At 51.5% G+C, this 12,728-nt stretch overlaps 1 protein-coding gene across 1 annotated transcript in view; it reads left to right on the top strand.

Annotated features, from left to right (window-relative positions):
• The window catches only part of APBB2 (amyloid beta precursor protein binding family B member 2), a 175,830-nt gene that overhangs the window by 72,694 nt on the left and 90,408 nt on the right, over positions 1 to 12,728 (top strand). Inside the window, exons 4-6 of the mRNA XM_062213167.1 lie at positions 6,896 to 6,958; positions 7,340 to 7,425; positions 7,522 to 7,582. Coding sequence (XP_062069151.1) covers positions 6,896 to 6,958; positions 7,340 to 7,425; positions 7,522 to 7,582 — 210 coding nt within the window. The remainder of the gene's footprint in view (positions 1 to 6,895; positions 6,959 to 7,339; positions 7,426 to 7,521; positions 7,583 to 12,728) is intronic.

Consider the following 12,728-nt stretch of genomic DNA (forward strand, 5'->3'; position numbering starts at 1 on the left):
CACGTCTCTGGCAGGATCTCTTTCTCCCTACCTGAATCCTTTAACCGTCTGGAGCAATGCTTGACTTCCCAGACAGTGCCGGGGCAGGGAGGGATCAGCTGCAGCCGAGAGTGACGGACGGGGAAACTGAGGCACAGAACTCGCAGCCCTGGAATCCCAGAGTTCCTCTTGCTCGGCTCCCCTGGCTTTGTGTCCTCAGCCTCATTGTCCTGGAGGTGAGGCAGTCAGACCAGCCTTGAGACGCAGCCTGAGTGTTCCAGTGTGTTCCATGAGTCTCATGTCCTCTGTACTGGGGGGGAAGTGAAGTCCTTAAAGTCCACATGCTGGGGCTGACACACAGGTTGGGTGGGATCCGGGGAGGACGCCCCAAGACCCCTGCAGCTCCCGTCTGCTTCCCTGTGGTCTGTAGCAAGTCTTGGGAAGAAAGCAGCACAACAGGGCAGCTGGCGTGGGTCCAAGGGTCCACGGGCGACTTCCTCTCCAGCTTCTGGGCCTCCTCCTGGTGCCCACTGCTGCCCATTGTTCCCTTCGACACCCATCCCGTCCACCACTCAGAGCCCCGTCCTAGGCTCATGGAGAGGCTCACCTTCTTCCCCTCCTGGAGCTCCGGGTTCCCCTCATGCAGCCCCCACCCAGCCCCTTGCCGCTCCTGCTAGCTCTTGTGGCTTTCCCAGACCTCGTTTCATTGGATCCTCCCAAGACTTCCGACCAGAGAAGGCAGCTGTCATGTTCCCCGTCCAAGAACAGAACTCCCGAGCCACAGGTGCTGGGTAGCTGTGCAGCAGGTGTTGCTTCTGGGGCCTGGGCTCTGTCCCTGAGACTCCATGGGTTTCTCCCTTGTCTTCATTCCATTCCTGTCTTTACCTGCTAACCCTGCCGTCGTAGTAACACGATTTCACGGAACTTGGTTAATGGATGCGTGATTTTAGACATTTCAAAGAGAGTCAGCGCCAGCACTTTAGTAGACCAGTAGGATGAGTGCTGTTCCGGTCAGCCTCTCCATTCACTGCCTTAGGCCATCTGTTAAGTCAGAGAACCAAGCAGATTTAGAAGGCAGTGAATTAGAATCATCCAGGCACCGGGACAAGTAGGGAGAGAGGAGCGAGAGAGCTGGGGAAAAGATGCAACCTGCCACCTACTGGGACACGGCGACCCTGACATTGATGTTCAACCAGAGACACAGAGTCTTCAAGTATTTACAGCCCCAGGCTTGTGCTTTGTCCCAAGACTTCCCGTCAACCACGTGTGTACCTGCTGCTAACGTTGCCAGTCCCGCGTGACATTGGACAACACTGAGACATAGAGGTGAAGGAGCTTGTGCAAGGGTGTTGCTGAATAACCCCCAAACTACTTGGAGGGTATGGAACCCCCAAACCTGGGTCCCCTCGCCCAACCCGCAGAAAGTCAGTTGCTGACACTGGGATGGGGGAAGGAAGGAGGTGTTCATTGCAGAGCAAGGAGCCGGGCAGCAGTTGCATAATTTCCTGGCTCCCCGAGGAGTGAGGGGCAAAGGGTCTTGTCTATATATTGAAATCAGGGCTGAGAGGTGCATGAGCAGCTTGTGTCCAAGTTGCTGGTTGGTCAGTGATGCTGTGCTCTTTTGATGGCCAGTGGGCTCCATTTGGTCCAGGGGTTACCTGGACGTGGTAATTACTTTCTGCCCCAGGCCTGAAATTTCCCTACCCAGAATTAGAATTCCCCTAAACAAACCCCTCGGGACAATAGTAGCCAACAATGTGTTATCTGCTGTAGCCATGGAGTCCAGTGGTTAGAACTTTGTGGGGCCAGCTGTACAGCTCCGTCAATGCAGTGAATTCCTTTTGGTGAAGGGCGGGCAAGGACTCCTTGGGTGAAGGGGAACAGGGGAGAGGCTGGGTCCTGCCTTTCCCTATAGGTGTCTGGTCCCAGTCATCCGTGGTCAAGCCTACATTTGGGTCTGTTGATGCCTACTGCTGCCCCAGGCCTCCAGTATTGTATAAAAGAGGAGTTGGAGACCCCCAGGTCTCTGCATCTCTTTGTGTCCCACTCAAAGCCTTCTAGAAAATGACTTCTCTCAATGACTTTGACTCGGTTCTAATAACAATTAGAAATGATTATTCCTCTAACACCATTTCTTTGATCCCTAAATAGAATCTATTTCAACTAATTTTGAAACATGAGATAAAGCAAAATGTTTAGAGAGCGAGGAAACTCGTACCATGCCGTGTTGGAAATGCATATTTTGTTCAGCTTTTTCCTGAGCTGCCTTAAAAAAAAAAATCAGATAGATAAGTGCCAAATCCGTTGATTTCACGAAAGTTGAGGATGGAAGGCTTCCTTGCAGTTTGAAGATTTTACATTGCACATTCCAAAGTTCACTCGGGAAGTGCGAAGCTCGAGGGATAATATTTCCACTGCACTTGCCAGAGAGATTTCCCAGAGTTTATAAACTGCCCAGGAAGCATTTGCTGCTACAACTTGGCTCAGAGCACTCCCTCTCCTCCCCACCCCCCACCATCTATTTGCTCCAAATCACTCGGATGTTGGATTTCAGACAGAAGAGAGAGCCACACAACGTACTTTTATGAATAAGCATTGGCCCATAACCAGGTCTGTCTGAATCTTTCCGGGGAAAGGTTTCCCTGGGAAGATGGAGTTGAAGCCGAGGAGGCAGATGGAGTCTCACACCTGCCATCTCTTCGGGGTCTGCCTGTAAATCAGTGTCCTTGCTTCTGAACTGCCGGCTCCCCGGGTCATGTTAGGACCTGGGGGTGGCTGTGTGCACTTAGAAATGAGATACCATGAAAGGGCCGTCCGGCCCTCGTTCTGCAGGGACTTCTTGACCCAGTGTAGTCATCAGAGCTGCACAGAACCTTGGAGCAGGGCCTAGCCAGTGCTGGAGTGGACACTCCTCAGCCTGGGGGCTGAGGGCTGTGGTCAGGAGGGGACGATTCCTTGGCCACGGAGCCAGGTGCTTTAGGGCAGGCCTGGGAACCTGCCTTCATGTGCGTGTGCATGGGAGCTGATGCCGAGCGAGGGGCTCAGGCAGGCCTCTGGGGAGCCATGGCCCATTTTGACTCTGATGTCACTTCCTCTGACGTTCTCGGGCCTCACCCCAGTGTCTTCTGGGTACCATTGCGCTCACCTCTGTGCTTTGAAAGCCCTGTATCAGTCCCTTCCTTTAGCAGTAGCATGACTCAGAGTCCCTGCAGCAGGCTCCTTGGGGTCGGGCCTGGTCCCCTCGTCTTGTGTCCCCAGCACCTTGCACTGTTGCACATAGGCGGTGAAGTTAGGTAACATTTCCCGAATGAAGCTGCTGTTACTTGCTCCAGTGGCAAAGCCGGCACTTGCAGTCCAGGGCCCCTGAGCCCCTCTGGAGTGTGGATTCTACATGAGCTGCTGCTCACAGACACACATGTGTTACACAAGTTTGTGTCCCTCTGACTAGCTTGATTTTTTTTTTAATGTCTCTGGATTGTGTTTGCTATAATTCTGTACACATCTGGTAGTGTTGTGTCCACCGAAGTGCACCTGGATGTCCTGATTCGGCTCCTTCTGATCTTTTTGTTTCCTAATCTGAAAATATCTTTAAAGAAAACCCATTGTTTTTCTTCAGTTAATAAAGTAAAAAGGACCACCCTGACATGGGTAAGTTCCCAGAGTGCTCAGTTCTTTGGGGACAAGTTTACCAACACGATCTTGAACTTGACAGAGCTTGTGTTGAGAAACCAAGTTTGAGTTTTTCTATTTTTAAATCTCTTAATCCCCTTTCATACACACTTTCCAACTCCCCCATACACACACACATAGTAGGAGCACACTCAGTTGTCAGGGTTGAATGATTGGATTCCCGCAGTGGGTCCACCTTCCACCGCTTCTGTGCGGTGCTGCGGGGTCGTGACAAGCACCATGCTCACACACTCTGCCTCTGAGGAGCCAAGGCTCAGGGACTCCCCCAGAACTGAATGGGGTCACCGTTTCCAAAATCAGGGGTGCTGCCCCCTGGGCATGGTCAGGACAAGCACCAGGAGAGTGAGAACCGGACCTGGCAGCAGAGATCACGTGGCCGTGCAAGGCTTTAGGCATGTTGGCCAGAAGCTGGGAGGTTGTTGCTCCTGGAAGACGGGCTGTGCCTGCCCTCAGTTACTTTTGAGCGTCTTTGAGCCTTGCCTTCCCCGGGGGCGTCTGGCTGCACCCAGCTCTTGGTCCTTTGCTGTCTTTCTCTTCCTTCGTCTCTCCCACCCCTGCCACTCAGACTACAGACCAGAGTATCTACAGACTTCCTGTTGGACCAAAGAATCTATGTTGGGTTTTTTAAAAAATGTATAAGGTAAAATTATTAGCTAAATGTAGAAGACATTCTGTGTACTCAAAAGAATCGAATGAAGACATTACATAGTTCTGGATTTAAGACAAAGAGCTTTTGTACTTCATTGACCTTGATTAAAAAAAAAAAAAGAAAAAAACAAAGGAAAGTTGTATTCATTTAGAGGAAGCGTCTCACCTCTGATGTAAATGGATATTTTTAAATATAGGAAAGAGAAAAAAATCTCTGGCCCAGTCATAACATATATAATGCTACTTTCCATTTTTCCTCACTTGAGCTGCATGCTGGAGTGTTTCTCTAGGCTGGCCCATGGTATTGTAAGTTCTTGTGAAATCTCTCTGTGGCGCCTTTGTTTATTTAAATCTGTAAAAGGTGATTGTTGGAAGTCTGCCAGTTGACTGGTGTTTCCATAGCATGCAGACTGGATTCAAATAGTCTTGGAGCTATCGTCAACTTTCACTTAACAAGTGAGCCTGTGTGCAAAGAGTAAATACGTAAAAAATGTCAAAACCACACATACCTAGAGGGAACTGTTCCAGTTAAGTGCTGAGCTGTTCTGCATATTTGTTTAGCAATATTCTTTCACTCTCACCAGTCCCCACATCCAGTGTCCCTTGAAGATCGCTTCTAAATTCAAATTCCTTCTGTCGGACACCTCTCCTTTTCCTTCTCTTTTTCTTTTAAGTGTCTCCCTCTGCAAGAACACCTTTATCCTTGGTATCCTGGATTCATCCTTTGGTTTCCTTTTTCAAGTTTAATGTCAATAGAGAGCAAATATTACTCACGTGTACCCAGAGAGGACAATTTTGGGGCCATGTCAGCCTATTTCCTTTTTTTTTAAAAAAAAAAAAAAAAAAGATATTCTGGCTCAAAATTTTATTTTGCGCTCGATATTTGATGTCCTTATCATGAGCCCTTCTGAGTACCCCTCCAGTGGTGGCTCTAAACCTGTAGGTGTCTGGCCCCTCGGAAAACATGGCGGGGGGGTGGGCATCTTGTCCCTGGGAAAACACACCTGTATCTCGTCTCGCCTCGTTCTGTGGCTCACAGCCTTCCCTGAGCCCGCAGGCTGACTCTCCTGAGGTAGTAATCTCGGAGAGGAATGAACACTGCTTTGAGGCAAGAATAAGAAGAGGTAAGGAGTTGGGTTTGGTTAGTGTTCGTGCCTTTTTTTTCCCCCCTCATTGAGAAACATTATTTTGAAAAATAAATACATTGATCTAAGATGCTTTCCGTTTTACAACACTGCGGCCCAGGTGCCTCGCCTCCAACCCAGTGCAAAGTGGCACCGGCCATGCTGCGTGGAGAGCTGCCCTCAGAGCTACATCATTGTATCTTTCAGTATAGGACACACTTGAACTTCGCTTCTGCTTTTCGAGGTTTTAGAGACGGTTTTAACATTGAAAGTAGAAATTATGGGCTGGCCAGTAGTCACTTCTCACTTTCAGAGGTCTTCAGTTGAAAAGTGACTTAGTTGAAAAGGTTCCATTATTGCCTTGTTGCATACCAGGGAAAGAGTTTGACCTGATAAGTCCACGGGACAAATTGACATTTGGTCCTTGGTTTTTTGCCACATCATTTATAATCTCCAAAACTGAAGTGAAAGATACTTGAGCATCAGAATCCATGGAGTTCGTTGCAGGACCCCAGTGGGTACCAAAATCCTTGGGTGCCCAGCGCCTTCTATGAAGTGGTGTAGTATATGGGCACACCAGCTCAGTCACAACACCTAATGTAATGTGAATGCTATGAAAATCGTGAGCAGAGCGGGGGCCGGGGGTGCAGATTCAGGGCAGACGGTCTTCCCCTTCTGAGTACTTGGGGTGTGGAGGCCCTAGGTGCGGAAGGAGTCAGTGACTCCATCACTGCACAGCAGGAGAGGCCTCTGTGCTCTGACCTGGAGGCAGGGGGTGTTTAGCTTTAAAGGCCTGTGGCATGTCGTGCAGGAGTCTACCCAGTGAGTGACGATGTCTTACTTTGTCCTATGTTACGTTCAGGGACTCATTTGTGAAAAGGAAATGGAGCTTTCAATGGTGTGGAGGCATTTACATTAGGTTGTTCTGAGCCATTTTTGGTTAAGTTAAACTTCAGCAAGAAGTTGAGGTCTGTCTGCACCCCTACCAGCCCCCTCTCCCCTTCATCCTCCTCTACTCCTTTGATGCAAAGAACACCTGACCCCCGTATCTTGGCATCGTCCAGTCTCCAAGCCAGCACAGCGTCATCCCTCATTCCGCCCCACCCCCGGCAAACAGTGCTATGCGGTTAACAGCAGGGAGGGTTCCTGTGGCAGGAGGAATGCCAGCTGTTAGCATTTAGCAAGCAGCTTCCCGTAAGGCTCAGCCAGTTGATTCGGGGAGTGATGTTCGGGGACTGATGTAGGTGCCCCATCTTGTGCCCTGCTCTGGACAGAGGCAGTGAGCCTGAGGAGGTGCTGTTATTTTGTTCCCTAACCCATCCTGTGAATATTACTGCTAACAACAGTGTCTTGTGTTTTTTCTTTTTTTCTCTCTTTTTTTTTTTTTTTTGTTTTCCTTTTCTTTTTCCTTTAAATCAATGTGCTTTTTCCTATGTGAATGATTATATGTCTAGAAACAGCCATGGAGTGATTTTGCTGTTCTGAATGGGGGAAAGATTAATAGTGACATTTGGAAGGCAAGTATATTGTCGGACCTGAGATCGTCTGTTTCCCTCTCTGCATGGCTGTGGCTCTGTGTTCTTCTTTGTAAGCTCGTGCGTTGTGCAGGCTCCGAGTGAGTGGGCTTCTTGCTGGGGGCATCCAGCTCACACTCTGGCGGCCTTTTCTGATGTCCCCCTTGGCGAATGCCTTCAAGCCGACCACGCCAGTTCCCTGTCGTCCCGTGAGAGCGGGCGCTTGCACCCGGTCCGCTCCCAGCAGCCCCTGCATGCCTGTTGCCGCCTGAGCTCACATCCACTCTCCGCCTCTCGCTGGGAAGGCTTCTCGCCCCCTTTGGTATTTGAGATCCGGAAGGGCCCCTCCCGCGTTGCCCATTAACTGGCCCTGTCTTCCTCTAGGATTTGCACGCGGCCACCGTTCACCCAGACCCCAGCTTAAAAGAGTTTGAAGGAGCGACGCTACGCTATGCATCTTTGAAACTCAGGTAGGACTTTCTAAGGCTGGTCCCTGCCCGGGACCAGCTTTGCACTGCTGGAGTCTGCAGTGGGATTCTAAGCCAGGTGTCTGTTTTTCTTTCCAGAAACGCCCCTCATTCTGACGACGATGATTCCTGTAGTATCAACAGCGACCCAGAAGCCAAGGTTTGTGAGATGAATGTACTCTCAGTGCCCAGGTTTCATTCTTGCATCAAAGTAATGACTTTGGAGAACGGCCTGGTTTTTACAAACCATCAACCTAGAGCCACTTATTAAGTAATTACCCCTTAATCTTCTCTCTTTCCTAATTAATTTCCTCGACACTTTAACAAAATCTCTAGGCCGCGTTAGGTTTGGGGGAGATTTCCGTAACCGCCACGTCTCTGCCTGTGCATCACTACCTCAGTGCTTTGTGCCATGCAGTGAGACAGAATTTCTGCTCAAACGAGCGAGACCCCTCGCTTGTACCTGTGTCCCAGCAGCCGCACCCGTGCCAGGGGAAGCGACATTGCATGCCTGCCACCAGCTCAGGTTGGAGTCAGAGGTGGGACGCTGTCAGGCAAGGGCAGACTGGACTCCGTTTGTTTCTGGCCTTGTGGCGGTGCTGGCAGGGCCAGTGATGGGCACGTGGCCAGTGCGGTTCTTCAGGGCCGCACCTGGGCCGCACCTGAGCCTGGGGTTTCCATGCCGTGGGAGGTTGGAATGCTCAGTCATCTTTGCCTTTGTCATCCCTTGGTGTGCATGAGGGGTTGGTTCCAGGGTCCCCTGAGGATAGCAGCATCCACAGAGGCTCCAGACCCTTCTCTAAATGGTGCAGTGTGTGTGTATAACCTGTGCACGTCCTCCTGTATGCATCACATTGTCTCTAGATTGCCTAGAACCCCTAATGCCATGTAAGTGCAGTGTGAACAGTTCTTTTGCTGAATTCGTACAGTTTAGGGGATGGATGGCAGACCAAAGTCTGCACCTGTCAGGATGGACGCACCACGTTTTAGAGTATTTCTGGCCTGTGATTGGTTGGTTACAGACCACAAGGATCTGGAAGGCAGCTCTGTTTGAGAAGTGAGGTCCAGAGGTCCCGGGGGACAATAGAGGCTACCCCCATGGCATTGGAGGCTTGGCTCATGCAGTCCCGCCACCTCCCTGGGACCCCCAACTTTGCACACCTCCCCATCTCTGTCCTCATGCAGGGATTCTCACAGCCTCCTGCCTACTGGGCATGAGTGCAGAGAAGCAGAGGGTCAGGCACCCGTGCCCCATGGTGCCTCCGACCTGGGTGAGGGAGCCGTCAGCCCTACCTGAGCCGGAAGCAGTCTGTTGTGTTAGAGCAGGTGACTGGGGGAGTCTGCTGCCTGCTCCCATCCCCGCCCAGCTAGCAGACACTGTGGGTCACCTGTCTGCCCTGGGTTATGGTCCTGGGCCCACAGGAACAGGGAATTCCTGACTTGATTTCTTTGTCCCTGCCTGACACAGGATGTGTTGGCCTGGCAGCTGGTGGGAGAAGGAATCCCGGAAGCCAGTGGTTGGTGTGGGCACCAGGACCTGGGATCCCCGTGCCTGAAGCAGCATGACACAAAAGAGCAGTTTTTTAAATGAATATGTCCTTTGAATTTTAGCATTAACTTGGTTTTTCCTTTTTATTTTACTCTACTTAAGATTTATTTAGTTATTTGAAAGGCAGACTTATAGAATTAGAGGGAGAGACAGAGAGAGATCTTCCATCCACTGGTTCACTCCCCAAATAACTACAACGGACTAGGGCTGGGCCAGGCCGAAACCAGGAACCTGAAGCTCCATTTGGGTCTCCCACGTGGGTGATAGAGGCCCAAGCGTTTGGCTCATCGTCTGCTGCCTTCCTAGGTGCATTAACAGGGAGCCGGATGGGAAGCAGGACAGGTGGGACACCAGCTGTTGCTATATGGGCTGCTGGCGCCGCAGGCTGGGGCTTGAACCCACTGCCGGCCTGAAGCAGCAGTTTTAGACCCTTAAGTCATGAGAGTGAATGCAGAAGAAAAGAAATAGGTTTGTTTTACTACCTTTTATTCCATTTCCCCGCTTTTTGTACAAGGGCCTCTGTATTTGTGCATATTTATTTATTTATTTAATTTATTTATTTTATTTGAAAGAGCCACAGTGAGAGAGGGAGAAATAGAAAGAGAGGAGAGAGATCTTCCATTCACTGGTTCACTCCCCAAATGGCCACAGCTACCAGGGTTGGGCCAGGCCAAATCCAGGAGCCAAGAGCCTCTTTTGAGTCCCCCACATGAGTGCAGGGGCCCAAGCACTCCACTGCCTTCCCAGGTGCATTGGCAGGGAGCTGGATCAGAAGTGGAGCAGCCGGGACTCAAACTGGTGCCCATATGAGATGCTGGTGCTACAGATGGCAACTTAACCTACTGTACCACAGCGCCGGCCCCAGCGTGTTTCATTTTCATGTTCGGATTTCATAGCTGGCCCTCAGAACTGACCACCCTGGAATGGCACTGTGTCCACCCCAGCACCCTTCCCTGCCCTCTCTCTCACCAGCCAGAACCTTGGGGCTCCCATGCGGCTTCCGCCACCGCTCCTGCTAACTCTGCCTCGTTCCTTGCACGGCCGGATGAGGGGAGGGCTGCTCCAGAGCCAGTGGAATTCTGCAATGGTCCTGGGACTGCCATTGGCATGCCGGCCTTCAAAGATGGGTTTTATAGCAAGGAACAGATGAACCAGGAAGGCAAGCTGTCAGTCAGCTGCCTGGCAACCAAGCGTGTTACCGGGACCCCTGGCCCAGGCTACAGAAGGAGGAGCTGTCTAGGACGCCAGGTGTGAAGCTGCCAAGGGTGGGCAGGGGCTGGTGCCTGCACTGGGCGGGGACTTGTGGCAGGAACAAGAGGAGCGGCTCAGTGGCACCTGAGTTGATGGGTGGGACTTCCTCTCCTCTTCCCGCCCAGCTGCATTGCCTGCTGAGCCCTCCGCCTGCCGCCTTGCGATCGATCGCTTGTCTGTTCCAACAACACCTGGGAACTTGTGTCTGTTACGGAGGCTCAGCTTCTTCCTAAGTTACTGAAGCTGTGCTTAGTTCTCAGCAGCCTAAGTATGTGTGCCGCATCGTTTGTTTATATCCTACTTTGTGACACTAGGAAGATCTGAGAAGGCTTTTAAGAACAAATGCGGCCAGTGCTGCAGCTCAACAGGCTAATCCTCCGCCTGTGGCGCTGGCACACCGGGTTCTAGTCCCGGTCGGGACGCCGGATTCTGTCCCAGTTGCCCCTCTCCCAGGCCAGCTCTCTGCTGTGGCCCGGGAGTACAGTGGAGGATGGCACTGCACCCGCATGGGAGACCAGGAGAAGCACCTGGCTCCTGGCTTCGGATCAGCACGATGCAGTGGCCATTGGAGGGTGAACCAACGGCGAAAGGAAGACCTTTCTATCTCTCTCTCTCTCTCTCTCTCTCTCACTGTCCACTCTGCCTGTCAAAAAAAAAAATGTTTTGCCAAAAAGGCACAACACATGTAAGGCAACGGCCTGTGCATCCATTGGGGCTGGGACAGTCCCCAGCGAAAGGAAAGATCAGCCCGGGGAGAGGATGAAACCACGGCTTTTCAGAAGAGGATTTGCCAGATGCACAGTTGGCCTGCAGGTGGTTCTATTTTTTAATGCCCCCTGGTGACAGTAGACTGTCCCCAGCTTACAGTGATTCGACTTACAATGTTTTGACCTTTCTGTGGTGTGAGAGCACTGTGAATTTAACAGGAACCATACCTGAGACTTAGAATCCTGCCCCTTTCCTGGGCCAGCAGTGTGCAGCCCCACCCCTGTCTGAGCGGCCATACCCCCAGCTCGAGGTCAGCCCTGCCATCTCCAGGGGAAGGGACAGAGCTGTGGTCTTCCATAGGTTGGGTGTAGCCAGTGCGTTTTCAGCCTAAGGTATTTCCTACTTAGGATGCGTCTCTTGCAGTATAGCCCTGTTGTAAGTCAAAGAGCATCTGCCTTTCCATCAAGGATTCTTGGGGTGAATGGCACAGAAGGGCATATCAGAATCTCAAAAGGACATTTGCAACCTGCACGTGCTTCTAACCTGCCATTCCACCCCACTGAAGGTTTTTTTTAAGATTTATTTATTTTACTTTAAACTTATAGTTAAACAGAGAGAAAGAAAGGCAGACAGAGAGAGAGGTCTTCCATCCGCTGGTTCACTCCCCAGATGGCCGCAATGGCCAGAGCTGTGCCAATCCGAAGCCAGGAGCCAGGGGCTTCCTCCAGGTCTCCCACATGGGTGCAGGGTCCCAAATACTTGGGTCATCTTCCACTACTTTCCCAAGCCATAGCAGAGAACTGGATCGGAAGTGGAGTAGTCAAGTCTCGAACCAGCTCCCATATGGGATGCCGGCACAGAAGGCGGCAGCCTTATCTGTTACACCACAGTGCTGGTCCCCTCACTGAAGGTTCTGCAGGTCCCCCCTGCTGTGGGAAGTCAGGGTGGGTATCTGCGACCCACAAGTGTGTCGGGAGGAAGGAAAGATTTCAGGAACCTGCTTGATATAAATCACGCTGTGCCCAAGGCACAGCCTTCCAGATCTTTCTGGGACGTAAGCTTTCCCTTGGGCTGCATTATAAAGTCGTTGTCATGGTGGACCAGTGTGTGGTGTGGTTCCTTTTCAGGACTTTAATTCTGTTGACTCATCTCCACAGAAGGGCCGCGTGGGCTGGGGCACAAAGCCAGGCGTGCAGCCGGGGGCAGTCAAAGGCCAGAGCCAGGGTCTGAATCCAGGCCATGAGGCTCCGGGTGGGGCTTCCAAGGCTGACCAGAGAAAACAAGCATTACGTAGGGGCCACCGCCTAGTGACGTGGTCCGTGGCCTCGGCAATATTCCAGGTAGATGGAGGTCCTGAGAAGTTGGGATTTCGCCTGTTGGTGTTGTGTAGCATGAATCCTTGGAAGCTGTGGGCAAACAGCCAAGCAGAAGTCCGTGAGGATTGATGGCTATGAAGGTTATGGCCGGAGGGTAGGAGGTGCCCTCCCTACGCCCCAGACAGTCCTTGCATGCCAAGAAATGCAGGGCCGTTCACTCTGCAGCTCAGGGGCGCTTCTGCCCCCCTTCAGCCACCGTGACTCCTGGCTGCGTGAGCCACTCACTCAGGGAAGGCTCTGGCTAAGCAGCGAAACCTTAAACACAGAGTAGCCAAACACGAACACATACACTGACCGTGCACATGTGCTCAGATGCACTCACACATGTCCACACACACTTTTGTGCATATACTCACACGCACACGCACATGTCCACATTCACGCATGTCCACACACACTTGTGTGCATATACTCACATGCAC

This window comes from Lepus europaeus, chromosome 16 (genome assembly GCF_033115175.1).
Source record: "Lepus europaeus isolate LE1 chromosome 16, mLepTim1.pri, whole genome shotgun sequence".
NCBI lineage: Eukaryota > Metazoa > Chordata > Mammalia > Lagomorpha > Leporidae > Lepus > Lepus europaeus.